The 23,838-nt window shown below is 41.2% G+C and overlaps 1 protein-coding gene across 5 annotated transcripts in view; it reads right to left on the bottom strand.

The window, feature by feature from the left end:
* The window catches only part of GLDN (gliomedin), a 73,753-nt gene that overhangs the window by 3,123 nt on the left and 46,792 nt on the right, over positions 1-23,838 (bottom strand). For 2 of the 5 annotated variants that reach the window (XM_042824695.1, XM_042824697.1), the window contains exons 2-9: positions 10,339-10,390; positions 9,115-9,132; positions 8,582-8,689; positions 7,368-7,514; positions 6,393-6,512; positions 2,677-2,757; positions 2,468-2,593; positions 1,642-1,792 (exon numbers count right to left, since the gene is read on the bottom strand). In XM_042824695.1, the coding sequence (XP_042680629.1) occupies positions 1,642-1,792; positions 2,468-2,593; positions 2,677-2,757; positions 6,393-6,512; positions 7,368-7,514; positions 8,582-8,689; positions 9,115-9,132; positions 10,339-10,390 (803 nt within the window). Of the gene's footprint in view, positions 1-1,641; positions 1,793-2,467; positions 2,594-2,676; positions 2,758-6,392; positions 6,513-7,367; positions 7,515-8,581; positions 8,690-9,114; positions 9,133-10,338; positions 10,391-12,357; positions 12,447-17,195; positions 17,216-23,838 lie in introns of those variants that run through there. The other 3 variants (XM_042824698.1, XM_042824694.1, XM_042824696.1) reach the window with 3 other exon arrangements.

Below are 23,838 nucleotides of genomic sequence, written 5' to 3' on the forward strand. Positions count from 1 at the left end.
AAATGTGACAAGAAACTCCTAGATATGTTTCCAGCATTTGCAAAATCATCTAGCCACCTCTAGCTGTTCTTTGCACAGCATCAATACAAAAGCTGCCAGAAGCTTTTTTGCAGCCAAGAATCAAGGATTTTACTACAACAAATTTCTTACTGCCTAACCCTTCCTTATGCTGAAAATAAATAACCTCAGAGTGAACAACTGAACAGAATGGCAAACTCTGAGCAACTTCTTTGAGAGGTTCTGAAGATTCCATGAATATCTTGTGTTCTTCTGTGCATGAAGGCAGTTCCAAATTAAGGGTGTCCAAGCAATGGTAAGGAACTTCTGTACTATCACTATGCACTGTTTAGACGGAGATGGTCATTAAAAATGTATAAACAAAAATCCCTAAAGATATTTAAAGTAGGTTGCCAAAAAATGAGTTTGTCTTTGGCAGAATAAATATTGTAGAATCCAAGCAGCTTGCTTACATTCCTTAGCATCTAAATGAATATAGGAAGAAGGCACACACACCTGCTTGGGTAGAGACATCAAAGTACAGTAGTGTTCTTGGCTCAGACATCAGAGTCAACTGAGCTTGAAAGAAGATGAAATCTTTCACTTGCCCTTGGGCTGTATTTATTTGGCTCTTCCCACAAGATGAGATTCTGTTTTTGATTTGTATTGTCTGTCATCAGTAGAAACTGAAGAAATAAGGATGTAACTTCCAGTTCAAATTCAGGGTGATGCATTGGGAGAGTTACAGAAATTTATTAGAAGGAAACCAAACAGCGGAGTGATTCCTCCACAATGGAACATTCAATCACAGGTCGCTACTCCTCTGCCTTGGTGCATTCCTGTGCATGAGCAGCATTAACTCAACCCTTACCAGCATTAACTCAACCCTTACCAGCAAAGAACAGTGCTATCTGAGAGCAAGACCTGTGCATCAACCCAGGAAGAAGCTCTGGTAAGCCAACATGTTCCATAAGTGGGCTTCAGTTGTATAACCCTTCATCTGTGTCCCCCAGACTGAGGCTGAACCAATTGCTATGCTGATGCAGGTAGATGCACACACACCTTATTTTCTTTAATCATATTCTTTTTTCTGACCCTTGTATTCCTTATTCAGATCACATTTCTTTCTGCCAATTATGAACACAACAAAGAATCCAAGTGCAAAAACACCAGTGTATAATAGGAACCTGCTGGACCCAAGAATCTTCCAACAGGAAAATCCACTGCCATCTCTGCACACAGCATCTTTTCAATCTGAAGGACCGTTTTGCATCTCATACATCAAATAGTTACTGCTACAGTTATCTGCCTGGACACAGAGCTGCACAGTGATTAAAGAGCTAATTGTCACAGCAGAGTAATGAGCTGAGAAGCCCAATTCCTCAGCTCCAACACATGATGCACACATAGACTGCATGGAAGGTCAGTGACCCACATTCCAATTACAGACAGGAAAGTGTTAATTGTTCTATTCTGAAAAGAATTCTGAACCACTTCTTCCATTCTTCCTATGCTAGATAGTACCAAAAAGAAACAAAACAGTACAAAAGAAGTGGCCTGGCTTTTTGAGGTCCATCTCCATTGCTAACATATGGCTGCTCGTTCCACCACATCATTAGCCTTAAGCAAATTATATCGACTTACTTCAGAATGACATTGGTTCCTCCCTTTTGGTAGTACAGATGATTGTTTTGTACTGCGTGACCACAACCGTAAAAGAATCCTGTGATGTTAATGATCCTGTAGCTGTCATTCAGCAAGGCATTGGAATTCTCATATTCTTTTATAGAGTTTCCTAAAAGGAAGAATAAAAAATAAAATTAAAAGACCATCATTTGATTTACCTAATTTCTGAAATCCCTACCCTAAAATTCAATCAGAATCAAGTTTGTGACAGACAATAATTGTATTTATGTTTTCAACAATAATTTAATATGCTGGAACATGATAAAATAATCCAGAAGCAAAGCCAAGAACACATAAAGGTGTTCAAGGGGCAGCTTCCCATTGAGTAATCAGCCTTAATGTTGAACACACTTGCTAAACTGCAACAATATTTCCTTCCACCATTCACGTCCTGGAAAAGATCCTGCAATAATGTAGCTCACATAGCATCTGATTCATTTACACTCTCCCTTAATGGTAAGGCAAAGTCCTAGCTACAATTTAGGGGATTAAATTAAAACCATAGAAAGCAGTAAAGGACAAGAATACAAAGACATGGACAATGGGCACTAAAAAAAATCCTCAAGCTATTCAGAATCAACACTGGATTCTGAAAACGTCAGAAAATATTAGAAATGTCTATCATCATGTGCACAGCTAAGTGTTAAACAGTGATATGGAAAACACTCTCAAAAAGATGTGGGTAAAACCATCACGCTTTGTTTGAAACATTAATCTGGGTTGAAGGAAGTACGAAGGCAATGTTAATAAGCCTGACTTTTGATGGTAACTAGCAGTGCCATACCTGAGAAGTGCATGGTAAGCCAAATCCTTTCATCGCTCACATTCCCAGGTTCCCGCATCCACGTTCCAAACGTTTGCTGTACGCTGACAAAGTGAACAGGACTTCCTACAGATGTTATGACACACTCTAGTAGAGAAAAAGCACGCGTCTGTTACCTGTGTGACTGCAACCCAGCAAGCAGCAGCTAGGCTGACACTCTAGCAGGTTACCAGCTTTTTTGGAATGACCGGAGGGTCTGTCTTCAGCTTTTCCAGCCAAGGTATCATCATTTGGTACAGCACACGTCTCACCTGGATTTCAGAGAGAAAGGGTCAAAGGTGACATCTTTCTACATTCAACATGACAGACATGCATCAGTGGCTTCACTAAACTAAAGAAATGATGTTTGGGATTCTATTTCATCTAGAGAAACACTTAAGTGATTTTAAATAAATGAACAAATGAAGTGTTCAGGTGAGTTCGTTCCCTTGAAGTTATCAGGCTGACAGACAACTTTGAGGAGCAACTGGTTTTGCTCAGCAGATTTCATCCTCTAGCTGAGAATTTCAGAGCAGGTGCTTTGAAAGGCAGTGCTGTCCCTCTCCTCAGATAGCAGCAGATAACTGAGGCAGCTGCCAGCTGGCTGACTTATCCGTAATACCAAATCTGCTTCCTTGGGAGTGAGCAATGGCCAAACTCAAGGACCTCACACCTCAAAATCTGGACACACCAGCAGTGGGGCTGCACTCTGTAGACAACCATGGAAGTTCTGAACTTGCCATGAATCCCCAGAACAGTAAACCATACTTAATGTACACACTGAGCACTGCATGCATAAGAATGCAGATCAGCCACCTGTGTCATTAAAGAACCAACACAAAAGACTAAGGGAAATTATACACCATATTCTTTCCACAGAGAAATGGTGCACCAAAGAAGCAAATAAACAACTGCAAACATTTTCCCTCACTCCTCAATGATTTGAAGGTTAACTGGTTGGGTTTTCTGCAGCATTTACCATTTAAATGATGCCTTTATGAGATTATTTATAAAACCTTTTCTGTAAACACAGATGCACCTTCTGTCTTTAAAACAATGCAGCACATTTCTACTTTGTTACAATGAAAAACTGCAGAGAACAAATAGTTCTCAGTCCTGTGCTGAAGACATCCTGATTTCACTTCACCTCTCTTCTAATCCAGTTCTTAACATTCACCTCCTTCCACATTTCACACATTTTCACTGTTGTTTTCCAACTGATTCCTGGGCTTTGCAGGACTGTGATGATGTTGAAACTAGCAAGGTAGCAAAAGTATGAAGTATCCATAAAGTAAAGCTGAAAGCGCAGTATGACACAGAGGAACGAAAGAGCAGATTGCACTGCTTTGTTTCCTCCTTAAGGTTATAACCTCTCTCTGTTAATACAGAAAGAAAATACTCCAAGGCAGACCAAAAACAACACATCCTTTTATCTAAAACACTTACTGATACGACATTTGAAGTTGTAATTGATCACAACTTCTCTCCTAAAAAAGGCACAAACAGTCAATCCAGTTGTGGGAAGACATGCCTGTAGCTGGAACCCAGAAATCCCCAAATACTCTTTCCAGGTTTTGATCTCAAAGTCTTCTCAAAATATCTCAAGAAAGGAATCCACCCCACAGAAATGACAAGCTGTGATGCACAAGCTTATTAGTCTCAGCCCAAGGAAACTGATAAAATTAACTGCAAGAACAGCTCCTCATACAGTGGTTTATCTAACACTGTGGAATAGTCAAGGACCAGGTCAATGTTTCTTGTGAAGATGAATGCACTGTTTGGATTTGAGAACATTTGCAAACCTCTCTGGGAACTTTCAGCTGCATGAAACAGAAAGCAATTAAGATTAGAAAGCTTTCTATCAGAGACCACTATGTGAAATTTCCACTGCATTCCTTCCACCCAAAATAATAATAATAATAAATATCATAGTGGTTCTTCTGATTCTAAAATATTCTGGCTGAGAGTTAACAGAATTTACAGGACATTAGAACTATGGTTATGGTCAATCTGGGGGAGGATGTAAAGGGCAGAGTGAGGGATGTGCTGTTTCTTCCAGAATTAGCTAGCAGAATCATGGGAGCAAAGCACCTGAGCTTGCAACTAATTATTCTATTCTCTTAAGGAAAGTAAATTTTGAAACAGGTAAAATCTGATTCATGGAAATCATTCCTACATTCTTATGCAATAACTTAATTACAGCTGTAAATCAGGACATGTCTTCTCTATTTTCAAAGGGATATGATTATTATATAAGAAAATATGATTTACTTTTGCATTATGGTCACACAATTCACTACTCATAACATTTAAATGCTCACTGAGGAGCACCTCTTCTGTGCAAAGTTTTTGAATATAACTCCCATCTGCACACCGGGATTTCAAATCCACCAGAAATCCATCTGGTGAAGTTTAACCCTCCAAAGAACTTCAGACAGTATCAACAACTGGAAAAAAGCTACCCGAGTAAATGCTCTAATTAGATCTTGCACAGCACTTCACACACTTCTGAATTTTAAATAGCATCAAATTTCTGCTCAGCTATCAACTGAGGCTCTTTGGGCTCCATTCTGATGCTTCAGTACCCAGCGTCTCCCAACTGAAATCTCACATGCTACTACAGTTACATTCTAAGAATAAGAGACAGAAATAATTGATGTATGTTCCAGCATTAAATATTCACCAGTTAACAGCATTTATAATAAAAAAGATTTCATCTTACCAAAAAAAGATGACATTAATATACATGCCAGGCCTAGCTCACTCAAAACTCCTACAAGCTGAAATGGACATTGCTAGTAGCTAATCACTAGTTATCTCCTTGCAGTGAACAATTCAGGTGCTAGACATCCTAAATGCTGAGTGCCTTGCCTGCAACGTGAAGGGCTGCTAATGAAAAATGGGCAGAAGAAAGAAGAGAGAACAGTATTTTGAATCCATTACCACTGAAGGACTTATTCCTAGCACTGGAGAAGAACCATGCCCCCCCTCCTCAACTTTACTGTGGCAACATCAAATCAATACCACCCTAGTAATGACAAGACTTACGAATCACTCTGCAAATTTCACACTTGCACTGTTTGTCTTAGTTCATACATTTCCAGTTTCCAGAGAAACCTCATTTAACCAACACTGTCACAGACAACTCCCCTCTTTTCTGAAAAATGTGAAAGAAGGAAAATTACTACCTGGGACATTCTTTGCTATCACTCTGACCTTCTCAGTGAGGAGGAAAAATCATCCTAAGACTGTACAGGGAGTAACAGTCACTGAAAAACATATCTCTGGCATCAAATGTAATCCTATCCGGGGTAAAGGACAAAAGGACAGCAGTGCCAGATCCAATATATAGATCCAAAACCAAAAGTTTCCTTCCATTTTCAAGCTAGAAATACAAATGCTGTTATAGCAACAGCTTCTCTTTGCTTTCCATTATCAACTGATGGATCGATCTAATATTTTCCAGTTATCACAATACAACAGTGGGCAGAACATTGCAGAGCAACCAAGCAACAGCTTGTCTCACCTCATACTGCTTCAATGACCAATAAGCATGGCTCTGAGGTAACATGACTTGTCAAACTGGTCTAAACTTCAGTGACTCGAGAATTCAAATGCATTTAAAATACAGCTGCTGAGTTTTACAACAGAATGAGCAAGATTTCCAAACATCCGTGTATACCTTTTTCCTCCACTCCTACATGGAGGGGAGAGGGAAAGGAGAGAGGAGTACAGCTGCTGCATTTCAGCAGATAGTCTATGAACTGTCAGTATGGATGTTCTTATCTTGGCTATAACAGTATCTGCTGGGAAATTTGCAGCCAATCACTGCTTCATGACACTTAGAACAACGTGCTTAATCTTGAACCTGTCAATAATATTAAAAAGAACAGTGGAAAGAACTAACCTGTGCATTTGTTGCTGTACATATTCTCCTGAAGCTGTGCTTTACCTTTACGTTTTCCTGGAGGCCCTGGAGGTCCAGGAGGCCCAGGGGGGCCTGGTGGTCCAGGTTCACCTTTTGCACCTGCATACAAAGCAAAGCACAATGTCACAGGTCCTGCAGGCAAGGATGTAACCTGCAGAGAACAGAGTCAACATGACGGACCTAATAAAGATCTCTAAAATAGCTTCTGTCTTCTGAAGAGGTCTTTGTGTACAGGAAAAAATACAGCTCAATAAACTCTCTGGAGTGCTAATTCTTAGAATCATAGTATCACAGAACATCCCAAGTTGGAAGCAACCCATAAAGATTATCAAGTCTGGCTCCCGAAAGGTGAACCACCCAGCACTTCACAGGTTCCAGGACAACAGTGCAATTTAATCTGTCTGGATTATAGGCATATTAGAGAGTTATAAAGCACAACTGCCTTGTTGTGAACTGCACAGTGTTCTCAAATACTTCAGTTTAAAGGGCTCCAGTGCTACAGTTTTAGCAGCTTACACGTACAGTTGCCATGATGCTTTCTTTACATATTCCCGAGTGGAAATCTGCTCTCATTTTCTAACACGTAAGTAAAACTACACTGCATGAAAGAGCAGGAGATCAGCTGTCTGGAAGCATTCTGGAAAGGGTGGAATTCGCATCCTGGAAAGGGTGGAACATACACATAAGTCTTCTTGTGAGGAACTGCATAATGAAGGGATCCCCTGAAGGCATGCATAATGAAGACAGTCATTTTATTTTTGGAGCTGCACATACCCTTGAGACTATTACTGAGAGATTCTAATATCTGAACTGTAGCAATGCCCAGAAACTTCCCTGTGGATGAAATGGCCGCGTTGGCTGGTCCAACTCTTATAGATCATGTTCATGCTACAGAAGCAGAGTGTCTATTTCTCCACTATGTACACTGTTGCAAGAGAGAGTGCTTCTTCCTACCTTCCAACAACACATCATTGTTTGCATCCCCCTTTTCTCCCTTTGCTCCTCTTGCACCTTTCACACCAGGCATACCGTCCTTGCCAGGTAAACCTATTTCTCCAGGTTCTCCTTTCTCCCCTTGGTCACCTTTTGGTCCTGGCACACCTAGAAATAAAAAGTATTTTGGTACAAAGAACATTTACCCATGGTAAGTGTGTCCTAAAATCAATACACTCTGTTGAAGTACAAAATACATTCACCCTAGTTGTTCAGTGGCTTGCCATATTGCACTTCCAACATTTTCCCTTGCCCCAGCAAACATCAAAGTAACTGCCCACTAACATTTCCACATGCACTTGTTGCAAGCATGATCACTCTGTACACCTCCTGTGCTTGGTCATTTAGCAGAGTAACTTTTTTAACTAGACGTTCATTTGTCCTGCATAACCTTGGCCGGAGCATTTTGCAACAAGGAACACAATGGTGTGGTTGTACAACTGACACCAAAACGTTCCACTCCCTGCCTTCGTGTCAGTATTTTGTGCTATAGAAGAGAGGTGAGCTGCCACAGAGCCAGAAATAGAAGTGTTCTTGCAGGCCAAGGGTTCACGCTATATCTGTAAGTACTTGAGGAGAAAATACTTGTCCTTCCACTTACAGTATTACTATTTACACTGAAATTGTGAAACCAGAAACAGAATTATAGTTTTAGGGAGAAATCTGAAACGTGTCTTCTGCACAATTGCCCTCTGACTCTAAAAATAGGCTTTCACTTTCATTTCCCATTAAACAAACAAAAAGTTGATGAACACTAAAGTGACAGACGATGTACTGCCTTCAAACAACCACAGACAATTGGCCCAAACTCAGCCTTCATTTTTAAAGCCCTGTGAAGTCAAAGATTCCTTATGTTGGCAGGCTGAAGGAATGGAAATATTCTTATAATGACATTATTTACAAGAAATTTCAGAATACTGAGGTGCAATTAATTTTATTTTATAGCCTTAATTTGCAATATTTGACAATATATTTATACCATCTTTCACTGTCTAGAATACATCTGAAGTGACCTACAAAAACTTAGTGCAAGACAATGACCATTACAGAATTCTGCAGAGTGCAAATCCTTTGTGGACACTGAATCCCTTCTCCCTGTAACAAAGGTCTAACAGTAATTGCATCTGAACGTAACAGTGAGAACAGGTTTCATTTTATTGAACAATAAAGTATACCCATTTTTCCTCTCTTTCCATTTAGTCCTGGCTCTCCCTTTTGACCTGGGACACCTGGGGCTCCATCTGAGCCATTGTAGCCGGGCAGTCCATCGAGTCCGGGAGGCCCTGAAGAAGCCAAACAGCACAACAGAAATGTCACCATTCACCATAACTTCAGAAATCAATAATCAGCATTTCTAAGTGCTGTTTATAGCATTAAATTAAAATAATCAGCTACTCTTTTACAACACTCTTGCCTAAATGCTACCAGAAAATTCTGAACACCATCTAGCTTTGAACAAATATGCTCTGGCAAACATCATACAATTTTCTCACCTCCAACACAAAAACACAGCCTCCCTTCTACCCCCAGAGGGGCACAGGTTGACATTAGTAGGAAAGTGATAAAGGCAAGTAGTCACTCTATCCTCCTTCATTCTAATTAGCAAAGAAAGACTATACTGTAAAGATGCATTTCTATAGTTCAACATCTGTACCAACAACTGTTTCAGTGACCCAAAACCATTACTGCAGTTGTGAAAATGTCTTACCTGGGGGACCTGGCGGGCCTACACCAACAACATGCAAAAGAACACAAGAAGAAACAGTGAGTTTATCCTAGCACGTAAACAAAAACAATCCCAGATTGAAGTGATGAGTGTTAGGTCAGAACAATGAAAAGGGGAGGAAAGCACATCACGTCAAAAGGAAATCCTATGAATTTACATGTTTTGTATTGTAAGCAAACATATGAACACCACTGTTTTTACAGGGAATTGTTCTCTGCACTGCACCACACTCACCACAGCACCTGGCTGGAGAATTGCCTGGTGCGGTAGAAATTGGACCTTTGTTATTCTACAACTTTTATTAAAATAACATCTGCCTTATTCCTTCTGACTTAATTTGAGTATAGGGCCCTAATGGTAAGAAAGCACAGCAGGCAGGAGTAAAGTATCGCCTGAAAATATTTCTATTACAAGATTTGTCTTTTGTGATCCCAATACACATTAAAAAAAAAAAAAAAAAAAAAAAAGTTGTTGCATTTAAAGGAGCAAATCAGCTCCATGAGCACTTTTATCCAGTCACTGAGTACTGCCTTGTTTCAACAAAAATAAAATCTCTAAGACAAAATAACGGTAATTCCTCAATTTCCCTACAGATGACACTTTCCAGCATTAACAAAACACCATGAGTAAAAACCATTTTATAATGCCATCACAGAGATTATCCCTTTTAATGAGCACTGACAATACCTGTTGGTAACTTACTGCCAGTTTTCCAGTAACTGAATCTCTCCCCCACACCACAAAGTTATGTGCATTAGTGCCTAAAATTTGTATGCCATCTCAGACTCTGAGGATCTTAATTATCCTTGTAACAGCGTAAGATAAGTAAGAAAGGTGCTTGAGAGGTAGTAGAAAGGGTGACAGCAGAGAAAGCCAGGACTAAAGAGTTTAATGGAGTCAGAAGAGCAGAAAGCTGTAGAAGGCATTGAGTAATTGTGATTTCACAACTCTGGAGCCCAAGGAAACATGGGTTCAACTGAACTTATAAACTTCCAGAATTTATAAGTAAGTATAGGTAAGTCCCAAAGTGGCACCTGCTATCTTTTTTAAGTAGATAATGTGATATAAACATATATATACACAAATATGAATTTTGATAAATAGCAAAATTTGTCATGTAAAACTTTATCTACTTCAAGTTCTTTGAAAACATTGTGATTCTGTAGTGCTGAGAGTAAAAACAAATGTTCATGGCAATTAACATACCTGTTAAGCATATCCCTTTTGTGCTGTTACATAAATCCACCATCACTCGGACCTAATGTTGTAAAGAAATTAAGTTCAAAACAAGGTAAAACACGACAGCTCAAAGAAAATGGTCTGATTTACAAAACCAAAGATACCATTACTGTGCTTCAAAGAATAAAATATTTAGACCTGTTCTTACACTGAGACACCAACCACTTCCTCATGCAGTGATTCTCTGACACTAACCTGTTTGGTACACCTCACTGCAAGCCCTACTGCAGACATTAAGCAAATCATTATGGAAATGCCCACGCTACAATTCCACAAATCAGCTTCTTGGCCATTATAAAGCAGTTCTTTCCCCTTCTACTGTAGGCCTTTCTATTATTTTTATCTTTGTATTATGATTTCAAACATCCCCCTACAGCATCAACCCTGACCCAGTGGGCACCTGGCCCCAGTGCCTTTCTGAGTCCCAGTCATTCTGAGAAGCTTCAGAGTCAACCTAACTTAGCTCAATGGCTGTTGCAGTCAGGATTTGCTTGTTCTCCTTCCCCTCATCTCTCAAAAACCAGGCTTCTGTGCTGTAATTTGTAAAATACACCTTGTCCAAGCATTCTCTAATTCAAACTGCATTTTAATCTGAGTGGTTTTGTTGAGATCATTGAAGTGATTACAGCTCGCTCTGAAGCCCTGCAATTATCTCAGCATTATATTTGCCACTCAGTGCAATCCACACAAAAGTTACAAGCCTGGCATTCAGAGAGCACGTTACAGTGTGCAGCCTGCCGTACAGCCCCCAGCTCAGCCACAAGGAGCCAACTACCTTTCCATCAATATATTTTGACGGAGCACATCTTGATTTGAACAGAGGAGGGGCACAAGTGGACAGTCTTGTCACATGCTGTTAAAATACACTTTGTGTCTCTCAGCTGAATTTGGAGAGCACAATAAAATTTGTGTCATTTAACCACAGAGAGGTGGCACGTGTAGCTGCCACTGTCACAATTATCCAACTCCACCAATAGCAAACAGTTTTAACAGCATTCCAAAGCCTGTGACATTTTCTCCACTGATTTTAGTTGTGAGTCACTCAGATTCAGAGAATCATAGAACCATTAAGGTTGGAATGACCACAAAGATCACCCAGTCCAGCCATCAACTCATCCCACCATGTCACTCAATGCTACAATCCTTTCCTTGAACACCTCCAGGGACAGTGACTCCAACAAGCAGCCTGTTCCAGTGCACAGACACTCTTTCTGAGAAGAAATTGTTCCTAATATCCACTCAGAACCTCCCCTGGCACAACTTGAAGCCATTCCCTCTAGTCCTATTGCTGCTACCTGGGAGCAGAGGCTGACCCCCACTTCACCACAACCTCCTTTCAGGCAGTTGTAGAGAACAACGAGGTTTCCCCTATGCCTCCTCTTCTCCACACTCACCCATCCCAGTTCCCTCAGCCGCTCCCCCTAATCCTGGCTCCAGACCCTTCACAGCTTTGTTACCCTTCCCTGGATGCACTCCACGGCCTCAATGTCTCTCTTGCAGAGAGGGGCCCAAACTGAACACAGCACTCGAGGTGCGGCCTCACCAGTGCCAGTGCACGGAGACCTGCAGCTCCTGCTGGCTGTGCTCTCTGACACAAGCCAGGATGCCGCTGGCCTTTTTGGCCACCTGGACACACTGCTGGCCCATGTTCCACCACAGTCTGCTCACACCCCCTCATCCTTTTCCTCCGTGCATCTTTCAGCCACTCTGCCCCAAGCCTGCAGTGAAGCATGGGGTTACTGTGACCAAAATGCAGGACCCGGCACTTGGTCTTGTTGAAGCGCATGATTAGCCTCAGCCCGACGGTCCAGGTCCCTCTGTGGCACCTTCCTTCTCTCAGGCAGATCGACACAACTTGGCGTCACCCACCATCTTACCGAGGGCGCACTCGACCCCCTCATCAACAAAGACATTACTCAGTGCTGCTCTAAGCATCAGACCGAACTACGGTGAGCGCGCGGAGTCGCACGCGTCGCGCCGCCCTACCGGCACCATGGAGTAGGTGAGCATCATCAGCATCTCCTCGCTCTCGGCACGCACGTGCCCGCGGCGACTCCTCCTGCTGCGGGCGGGGGGCGGGTGGCCGGGCCCTGCTGAGCCCAGCGGGTCCCGCACGGAGCCGTTGGCCGCGGGGATCCGCGCCGCCTCCAACTCCCGCAGCGCCGCGCTCAGCTCCCGCCACTGCGCCAGCAGGAACAGCGTCCCCGCCGCGCTGAGCGCCGACAGCAGTCCCACGGCGGCCAGCACGCAGCGCAGAGCCCGGCCGCCCGCCTCCATCGTGCCGCGGCCCGGCGACTCCGGCCGGCGGGAGGGATTTATGGCCCCCGGAGCCGTGGGTCGCGGGATGGGCGGAGGGGAGTGGCGGCCGCCCGGTAAGGGATACTGCGCGGTAAAACAAAGCTCCCCTTTACTTACAGGATCACTGAGATTTGAAAAGACCTCTAAGATCATCTGATCCAAACATCCACTCATCCCCACGTCACTCAGTGCCACATTCACCCTTTTCTCGAACACCTCCAGGGATGGTGATTCCACCACCTCCTGGGCAGCCTGTGCCAATGCCTCGCGCCAGTCTTTCTGATAAGAAATTCTGCCTAACACCCGACCTGAACACACACTGCCATTCTGCAGTGCCAGTGATCCTTCGCTAAGAACACACGTCATTCACCAGCACTCATGTGCACCAACAGCACTACCTGCTGCTTCCGAAGTTCGAGCGTGGATGAACATTTTCCCAAAGTCTCCTTGCCAACCCCTGTAAGCCGTGGGATATCTTTGATACAATACATTCTGCTCCTAATTAATTCATAATAAAAATAAGAAAATGAATTATACAGTACTCTGTTGTGAGGAACATCACAGTTTAGCTGAAGGTGAAGACGTCACAAAGACCGTGAAACATGAAAGAACTCTGAGGAAGAGTTGTAGAAATGCTCTCTAACAATGCTTAAACTTTAAGCTTGAAGACAGACAGCTGTGCTTTTTCTCACTGTTGCTATTTCAAATTGATCTCAGGAAATTCAGCCTCTGAATGCCTGGTTCCCTGCAAGGAGGAGCATCATTCCATCTCATTCCATAAAGGAGACAGGAGACAAGAAAATTACCTCATGTCCAAAGGAGTAGGGCTCACTAACCTGCTTATCTCTCTCAAGGAAGGACCAGCACCATGCAGTCTTGCTAGCCTCATTTGCACTGTAATATGGAATAGCAGACATCTCTGGTAGCTCACACTGCAAATATCCTAACTTAGGATTTAGCAACAGGTTGCACCATCTCAAACCATTTGTGCTCATCTTCTACCACAGCACAGTGCATTTTTCAGCTTTCCATATCTTATAAAACAGGAACCTAACCCCTTAATTAATTGGTTACAATGCTTAAAATTTAACTTGGCTATTGAAAAAACATTAATCCTATAGGGATGGAATTGTACTACATATGAAGCACATATTTAAGTTTTGTTTCTATTAACTTGTGAAGGGAAAAAGAAAAAGAAATACAACCTTACACAGAACTTCTCCTAAGTCATTATTTCCTAAACAAGCTTTGTTTATCATGTCACAGATATTATAAAACTGGTTAGAATCTGTCATAGCAGCAAACTAAAGCATTTTTGTCTGAGACCATAAACAGAACTTCACCCCATCTGAATGCCTCCACATCCCCCCATCCTCTAGTACTCCCACTTCAGGGCTTTGATTTTTCATCTCCCTCTATGCGTCCCATCCCAGTACAACACACCCAAACTCTTGGTCCATCCACTGTCACCAGCTGCAGCACAGCTCCATTCTTGATTCCTCTGTTCTTTCTCCACGATGAACAGCAAAGCAGAATGAAAGTTTGAGAAAGCTGCTGATAAAAACTGAAAAAGTACACTCAGTAATAATCTACACCAGCATAAGAGAACAATTATCTCTTATATCCATTTGGTCCTTTTTTCCAGGTAGGTCAGATAGATGCCAACAAGCAGCAGCTGAATTATTTGGTGGTGCTTCAGGGAGTTGTCATTCTTAAAGCATGTCCTACAGTAAGCATGCATCATACCTGACCTGCAGGAAGCGTGGCATACAGCAGTGATGTACATCAGCCCAGCCCACATGGGAAGTAGAACAAAACTATCAATGTATTGCCTGCACACTGCAGGTACAACATCACATTTATTCTTTGCACAATTCCAGCTCAGTCACACAGCTGAAATAAATTGTTAGAAGATAAAACATTGCTTTACCACGATACATTTTTGCATCCAAATGACATGCTCTGTGTGTAATAAAGAATATCACTTGATTATTCTGAGGCAGACAATGTATTCAGAGGTGTCACACTGAAATAATGCTCCCACTGATGTTTTACTTTGCAAAAATTGTCATAACTGAAATGTCATCTCTTTAGGCAGCTCTCCCAAGATGAAGCACACTGCAGATTGGCACACTGCTTTCACTTGAATAACTAATGCTGAAAGATGGACTGAGTTCTGAGGTGATACTCCACTAGATAGACAACCAAACTTCCTCCAATTATGACATTAAAATGATGCTAAAACAGACCATAATCTTTATGAGTACCATTAGAAAGAAGTTCACCTCTTTCCCTCATCTACTTAAAAAAAAAAAAAAAAAAAAAAAAAAAAACCTTTCATAGCCTCCCATGATAACTGATATTCCATAATATTCCTCTGAGACACTGGGTACTGGTAACTGCTGCAGCTATATGCCCAGCATGGATATATTCCAGAAGAATAGAAACACAAATGCTATAATACCCTTTTCTCCTCATCTCTGCTATCACTGCTCAAATCATGCAACACATTGGCAGCCAAGCAGCTATAGAATTCCTCCATTCAAATCATGGTTGCAATTCAGTTTTGGCACTAAAGCAAACACTGTTTCACTGTAGCATCCAGACTCTGCACCAAACTTCATGGTTAACCTTGTCCTGCAGAATAGCCTCAGGCTCACATCAATGACGGCTGCCAGAATGCATTTCTGCTCAAACAAACTCTGCACCTACATTCCATACGCATTGTAGCATATTGGATACACAAGCTTCCCTTTAAAGGAGGCGGAAAAATGAAAAGAAAAAAAAAGTTATTTTTAAGAGTAAGAGGCAAATGAATTATACATAAAATAGTAGATAGAAGTATGTTCATGGTATAGCCCCCAGTACCACCGTGAAAGAGGGGCTGGATTAAGGATTAAACTCTTTAAGGTTCATTCCAACCCAAACTGTTCTATGATTGTAAGTATAAGTGAAATTAATCTTAGGCTGAACAAACAGTATTTAATTATGTACAGTTAACAATTTGAAGCAGTATTTTATATAATAGTTTAAAAAAAAAGACAAAAAACCCAGCATGGAAAGGTTATGAATTGCTAGATGATTCTTAGATTACTAGCTAAAAAAGCTGGATCTATAACCCAGCCCCTTTAAGTTTCTGTTGTGCATTCAAGCGACACAAGGATATAAAGTTCTTTAAGGCATCAGCAACATATACCTTAATTAGAACCCCTGATTTTAGGCAACTTCTACTTTAATAGAGAGTTGTAAAAATAAATACATGTATACAACGGAGTCCTGGTATATTTTGGAATATCTAGACAATGATCAAAGCAAACTAAGGACCAATGAAAATCAACCTCTTACTAGGTCAGCCAGGCTGACCTTTAACATCCAGAACAAAATGCACAAATCTCGGCAAGCAGTGCAGCACAGAGAGCACTACCCGGTGCCAGCAGCACAGCTCCTTGCTGTGCAACAGCCATTGGCTGCTAAAGATGGCTTTCCCAGAAAAGTGCTCAGAACTCCTAAGTATGCTATAACGACCAAAGCTGAATCACAGAGGAGATGACTTGAGGAGCATAGTCACACAGAGCAATTCAAGCACCATTGCTACAATCATTTATTGGTAATTTAAACTAGAGGAATAAAAGCAACTGAAGAAATGCATGACAAATGGTAAGTGACTCAACAGATCTGTCACATCCTCATCATAGCACTGCAATCTGAAGGCAATAAATGCTACTGGAGGAATCAGTAGTTCAGGAATTAAATACTGAATATTTATTACCAAACAAACTGTCAAACCCAACTTTTGTCTAGATTGAAAGCAACACACAAAATATCTGCTAAAGGTATTCCAATAACACATCTCCCAGCAGTAACTCCAGTTCTGAGCTGCAAACTATGGGCACTCACCTCAGCCACTTCCCATGGATTTGCCATGGAAGCAGTGTGGATACACCCCAGTGGCCTAAGGATATCAGATTAAATGAACAAAAATAGCAGCAAATGAAGCAGAGCAGCCTTAAAGCTTCCTCTTTGCTTCAGAGATTTCCTTTCTGCACTACACTGGGTGTACATTGCATCTATCCCTCTGACTTCTTAGCACTATGCACAGTGCAACCTTAGCAAAAGCTGATTACAGCTGCCTGTGTCTCTCACTAACTTTCACACAATCAGTGTTCTTCATAGTTTCCTCACGATATTCTGTCATTCTATTTATCTACCATTATGACCCACTGGAAATTAAAACCACATTTTCTTATCTGAGCACTTGTTCATTGGATGTACTGCGATACATGCTGTAAGGACACATCCTAAGATTCCCTATAAAGCCAAGAGAGACAACTAGCACTACATGGCTTCACAAATTCATCCAGTGCCTCTTACAAAGGGACGTGGGGGCTGAGTTGCCAAGCAGCCTTCCACCTGTGGAACAAGATGAACCCCATTCCAGGAAAGATTGCTTTACCTCTCCTGCTAATAAAGCAAGCTCAGACATATGTGTCTGAAGTTAATGGACAGTGTATCCACAGCAATATTACCTCTCCGGGAGCTCGGAATATTAGGATAGATCTTATTCAGACACATTTCATAAAAGATCATCTCTGTTTCAAAGGTCTTATCATCTCATCTCCAGGCAGCATACAACAGGAGTGGAAAACAAGAAAAGAGCGAGGCAGAAGGCTTTATTAGTTTTTTATTCTTAGATTTATTACACTTCAAGGAGTTTTTAAACATGAATCTTCTAAGCATACCATTTTCAGGAAAGCTGCTGTGTAACTTAGGCACAGAATGTACACTCATAACACTATTTTGAATATTTTGCCTTACTTTGGAAGAAGCTGTAAAAGGCACTGAGTGTAGCTGAGGGAGGAGAGGGCACATCACCCCCACAGCCACCCCGGTACAAAGCCGTGCACTCCTTCATTTTCAGAAGCAGCAAAAAGCAGTCTGTGCAGATCTCAAAATGGCACATGGCTGTGACACAACATTCAAATTGTTCTGGGAATACAGGATGGAGGGGGCACTGGCAGAATGCTCAGCGCCTTTACAGGCATTGTGGCTCCTGCCCACGTCTACAGCAATTTGGCACATTCTGTGTCTGGGAAGAATCCTCTCACATCGCACTGTCTGAATTTTTATTCCTGGTCTCCACAGAAAAAAAGAAACCATCTGAAGATACTACAAAGCGATGAGAAATGCCACAAAGCGTAACCTGAGGAATGGCATTTCTAAGTAAACAAGATTGAGTCAGAAAAACTTTTTTAAAAAAAGCAATTTAATCAGAGTTTTGATGGGCTGGGTGCTGCGCTGCCTGGCGGGCACAGAGGTCTCCTTGTGAGGAAGAGGCTGGCAGCAGCCATCGGCTCTAACAGTATCCTCCATTGCAGTCAGACATGGTACTGAGAGGTACATTTTCCATGGCAGACAATGGAACAGCAGATTTGGGCAGCTGACCACCAACCTTTCTGCTGTACAGCTTTTTCTACCAGAGGGCCTTTCAGCCAGTATTATGCTAATGCAGAGTTTCCATAGAAGAGGAACCAGAGAGCCTAGCATAGCTATCAGTTGTCATTCGGAACCAGCACTTACAGTTTAAAAAAAAAAAACAAAAAACAAAAAAAACATGGACTTAATCTCAGGATAAATAAAGGAAACTGGCACAGCAACACAATTTGTTTTGTTTTCTACTCATTTACTACCATTATATTCTCCAGTATACTGGCAGATCTGTGGGACGTTCTAGAAACACTACAATGGACATCACATCAAAACAGTTTAGAAATATTGGTAGCTTGCCATTCCTTCTTAGCTTTTGTCACCATGATATGAAAGTGCATCCAGTGTCCACTTCTGTTCCTACTTCTAAATCAAGATTTGGATCTTCATGTCAACAATGATAGACAGCTTTAAAAAAAAAAAGTTCTCTCTTTGTTTTCCTTCTTTCCCCTCAGAAGCACTTTGTAAATCCCAATGCTCTTTTTTATTACTTGTCCTTTATTGAATTTATTTTTTTTTCTCCTGAAGGTACATAAAGAGAAATCACATCAGAAACAAGAATGCCCCAAACATTCAGCTCTTCCAGCTGTTTCTTTGATTCCCCACCTTTATTAGCACTTGGTTATGGTTATTTTTGCACTGGCACTTGGAAAGTTTTGCACTGTTTCTACATAAACTTGTTTACATCAATAAAATCCTATCTCTTACAAGCGTGCCCTCTTTATTTTTTTTTTTTCCTTCTTCTTAAAAACACATCGGCTCTACAAGATGCAACACTGACTTTTTGCCTCACCAAGCAGCACTACTGACACTGACCCAGGGCCCTGCATTCACATCCTGCACTTCACAACGAAAGCAATGTATATATCGGTGTGCAGACACCAGCAGTGAACAGACACATAACGGAAGCATTAATGTTTCACTGTAGAGCCTCAACATAATCACCGATGATTCAGAAGTCTGACCTTTGCAGTCCATGATAATTTCTACTTTGTCTGCGTTTCACGGTTTATTAGAAAGGACACAGATTAAGCATACTTACCTCACAAAACTTTAAGGCCCAAAATAATTTTAAAGATCACGGCATTTGGGAAATATTCTGAGTCACACAATGGAGTCCCACAGAGCCCACAGCCAAAGAGCAATTACAGTTGTTCGGTCCGTGACCACACACAACTGTTTTGCTTTTGCTAGCAGCTCCTTCTGCAGACAACCGCAACAACTGCAGTGCTGCATAGCACGAGGCTGTAATTCCACAAAACTGGCTTCAGGCCTTACAAGGTGCACAAGGTAATTACAAGGTAATACAGAAGCTTAGAACAATGTATTTCAACTCAGTCAGAATTATTTTAAAGCAGAATTTCCAACCTGAAATTCTACTTAGCTTTAACTTAGCTTCATTTACATCCTTTATGGTTTACAGTACTATTATTTCTCATAGACCACTTCAAAACATCTACTTCTATTTGCCAAAAGAATGCAAAAAGAAAAAAGGGAGAAAAGGGGGAGAGAGTAGAATTAGAGAAGGGAAGGAAAGGGAAAGGAAAGAAGAGAAAAAAACTAAAAGGTATCACAGCATTTTAAGAGAAACTGATGGGTCACGAAATTCTCCATAACTTTGACAGATACATTCAAGAATGTAGTAGTAGAACACACTTTCTGAAAATCCATCTTCTTGCACAAACAATGCATCCCATGCACAGAACCTACTTTTGCAAATCTGTCAGGCCTTCAAGCAGAGCAGAGAGAACGCTCTGAATCCTGCCCACTTCAGAGCTCATGCAGTCAGGGCAGCTCTCTTCACAGAGCAATTGGTACCATTAGCAAAATAAGCAGCAGCACTTGAAGGAGCAGTTAAAAGGATTCAGAACAACTAGAAGCGATCGGTCACATTTTCAGTTGATTGCTTTGTACCTTCTTTACAAGCTAAACTTAAGTACTGCGTATTTATATTCCATTACAGAAATACCTACAGTACCTTCAGTGCTGGAACTGTTCTGTTCCATAAGCACTCTTAAAATGTCTGCTTCCACTGCTGGCACTGCAGGCACAAGAGGTTTGGCTACATTTCCACTTAGCAAAAGTTTAACTCACTTTCCGTTGGGTTTTTTTTGGAGGGGGGGAGGTTGGTTGGTTGCTTGCTTTAAATTTTGGTGGAAATTGTCTCTAGCTGTTAAAAATAAAAATGCTTAAAACTTCCTATAATGTATGCAAATGACCACTGGAAAGGATTCTATGTGATACAACAACAGTATGACAGAGTACGACTATAATAATCAAATAACAAAAATTTGCCCGAGAAAGTCAGGAGTGCTTTCCTACAAGTGGCACTGAAAGACAGCCAGTCTGTTCAAGCTGCTGAAGGGAGAAGTTGGGAGTCCAGCAGCCCTAACAGACCAGTGTGTCCTACCATGCCTGGAGGGATCCCAGTGAGTAGGAGAGCAGCGCCGGCCCCTTACAGAACACAGTGCTTATCTGGCCGAACAAGAAGGCCCCAGATCTCAGGAGTTCTGCAAGGTTCCAATCCTATCTTTCTCCTTTAAAAACAGGCCAAGTGGCTGGAATTAAAGTACAAAGAAAGTTCAGAGAGGCAGATAACCCCAAACTTCAACTCCTTGTGAATAACAAGAAATACTTGGAAAGCGTAAGCGTTACTTCAAAGAAATTAAAACAGGGGAAAATGGTTTAAGTTCCACAGAATGTACTCAGTCTTCCTTGGTCCTTTCAAGTTCAAGCTCTCTATCACCTTTATTGCAGTCAGGCCATGGGCAAAGAGAAAAAAAATCTGAGACAGCGCTCCCTAGTTCCTGCACATCCAGAAGGGGCAAAGCTTTCATGCACCTCTTCCTTTTCTTGACCAGCTGTAATTCCAACCCAGGAGTAGGACAAAAAGTAGCTAAGCTGAACAGCTAACAAGCAGCAAGGAACTGTAGATGCCCAGAGAGTAGATTCAGAGTTTGTTTGAGATGACACATCCACGACTTGTTCCTGTAATACTTCATTACAGCCACTTCTGTGTGCGACCAGAACACATTGTTCCCATCTTCACAACCAGCTGCACTTCTTGAATTAACAAGTGTAAGCCTATCATAGTCTGAAGATCTGAACTCATGGATGTTTTTCTTCTATTAGTCTCTCAGAATGTTGTTAACTCTTTCCATTTTGACTTACACTGGCTGTTTTTTAACGCTGTTTTATTAGTTCTGATGTGGACAGATTGAGAAAAGTGATTTGGAAGGAAGTTACTGAAAAAATGCAGCTTACATTTTTACAGGGTTTACACCCTCTTATCAGGCAAGAGCAATGCTTGATATAAGCTAATGTCGATTCCAAAAGGCAACAGCAATGTAATCCTGCAATAATATATTTTTTGCTTTTGTTTCAAGCATCTCAAAGCCCAGTGCATCTACTTGGCCCTAAATCAGTTAGATAAAGACAGTTCCCTTGTAACAGCATACTGGTTTTATACACTGCCACATTGAATTACACATCTTGATCAGCAACTAAAATATTTATGCAGCAAAGCCTCTACCTTGCGTGTGCAGCCACTCCTATAGGCTTAGCATTACGAGATTGGGGCTGCACCAACCCTAAAAGCCCACTGCCCCAATGCAGCTACACACATATGTAGTCTTCACAGAAGGAATGGTTTTGGTAAAGCACGGAGCATACAAACACCAACAGAGTCCAAATGCAAGTGGCTTCTGAAGAAGCAGCAGTCATAAATAGTACTTTTCCTAGTGAGGTTTTTTCCTGCATTTGTTCCAGACAGACACAACAAATAAAATACTTCAAAAAACCAACAAACCACCTGCAAGGTCATCATCTCCAAAGACTTGCGTGTATTTCAAAACAGTACAGAACAGCTTTCTGACTGTACTTGAAGGAATGATGAGTTCTTCCCAAAGTGTCTCTTTCTTTCAGACTGTTTAAACACTTGTAAAGAACTTAGGTTCTGAGGACATATCCTGCAGCTAGGGGAAGCGTGTGGAAGACTGCTTTAAGAACACTGCACTGTTTGATCATGACATGTAATGTAATGATGCAATAGCAGCCACCTCATCTGCTCAGCAGCTATGCACAGCAGTGTTAGAGCACACTCATGCACAAGCCTTCTTTTTGCCATTTAAAGAGGCAGAGATACGAGATGGAAGCCAAACTTCTTCACCAAGTAGAGAACTTCACAGGTTGAGCATGAGATATCCCCACAGCTTTTCCATTAGACAGAAACAGATGAAGCATCTGATTACACAGACACTCACAGTAGTCTTAGCTCCATTAGTAGTATTTGATGATTAACTTCTTTAGGATAACAGGAAAGCAGTATATATCAGAAGTTAAGAGAAAAGGCCTAAGCAAAATGCCTCAATAAAAAGAGTGCATCATCCTTCCTGCAGAGCCTACAAAAGACAAACAGCCACTACTGCAAACGCATGGATGGTGGGGGAAAAGGAGAGGGAAGTATTACATCTGTATTTGCCTACTGCCAATACTCTTCATCTAGCCAATGGTTTGGGCCACTCTTCAAGGTGCAGCACTGAGCTAGATGGTTCTTCAGCCATGCAATCACAGTCTGCATCCATACAAACATCTCTGTCTCCTTCTACCCTGAATCACATGCAGCAGATTAGGGACAGATGTACCAGACACCATTCAGCCCTGCTGTAAGGACAACGTTTACCTTATGCCCTACTAACTGCAATGGGATCATCAGGCCATAAAAAAAATTAAGCCCTAAGCCTTACTCAATCCTACTAGTTTCACAGTACTGAAATTTTGTAATTTTGTACATAGTATTTTTGTCTTCACTGATTTAACTGATTTTCTTCCTATGCTGTTGCTAGATCTGATTTGATCCCATTTTATTAAAACAACATTCTAACCAATGTTATCACGTGAGTCACAGGGTCCCTGCAAGGATGTGAACTCCCCTGCTCAACCATGGAGAGCATTTTGCATCCCCTTTTCACAAAAGTCTATTGTAAAATATTTAGGGGGGAAAAAAAGCCTTATTTTTATTGTATAAAACAGAACTTTGTTAATTCACTGAATGCCTACTCAGGCACTGAAGAATTTGCAGTATTTAACTATAGATCTTTGTAGTGAACAGCAAGTCCAATCATTCTGGTTGCATTATACAGAGTTCCAGGAATTCTTTGGCTTGAAAGAACTGAAATTCATTTTCTCTGGCATATGGAAATAATATTTGATTTAAAGATATATCCCACAGAAGTCAGTCTTGACAAAAACCAGTCTGAATGTAAACAAGCATTTTTACATTATTTAACCTTTCTCATGCTCTCTTCATGACCAATTAAACTGTCGCATTGCTGCCAACCTACAATTCATGAACAAATTCTTTTCGTCACCAAGTAGATATAAAGCTTTGACAGAAGGAGACCCAACAAAACATTACTAAAATGTTCCATTTTTAGAAATGAGTCGTTTTGATTAAACAAATGATTAAGGTACGAGGAATCAATAATTCCATTGTGTGGGAAACTAGCTAGATCTTTGACTCCCTTAAACCTCAAACAACTCATGCTAATGAAGAAAGAATCTATAATGGTTTCACATTCCTTATATTTACTTCTTGCTTTACCAAGCATTTCATTCTGAGGTTTTATAAATAATATGAAGAATTAGGTGGTTTATTCTTGCTATTTGCATATATAATAAAGAATA

The sequence above is a fragment of the Centrocercus urophasianus genome, unplaced genomic scaffold (assembly GCF_019232065.1).
Source record: "Centrocercus urophasianus isolate 14NV4802_14NV808 unplaced genomic scaffold, USGS_Curo_1.0 seq_23, whole genome shotgun sequence".
In the NCBI taxonomy this organism is placed as follows: domain Eukaryota; kingdom Metazoa; phylum Chordata; class Aves; order Galliformes; family Phasianidae; genus Centrocercus; species Centrocercus urophasianus.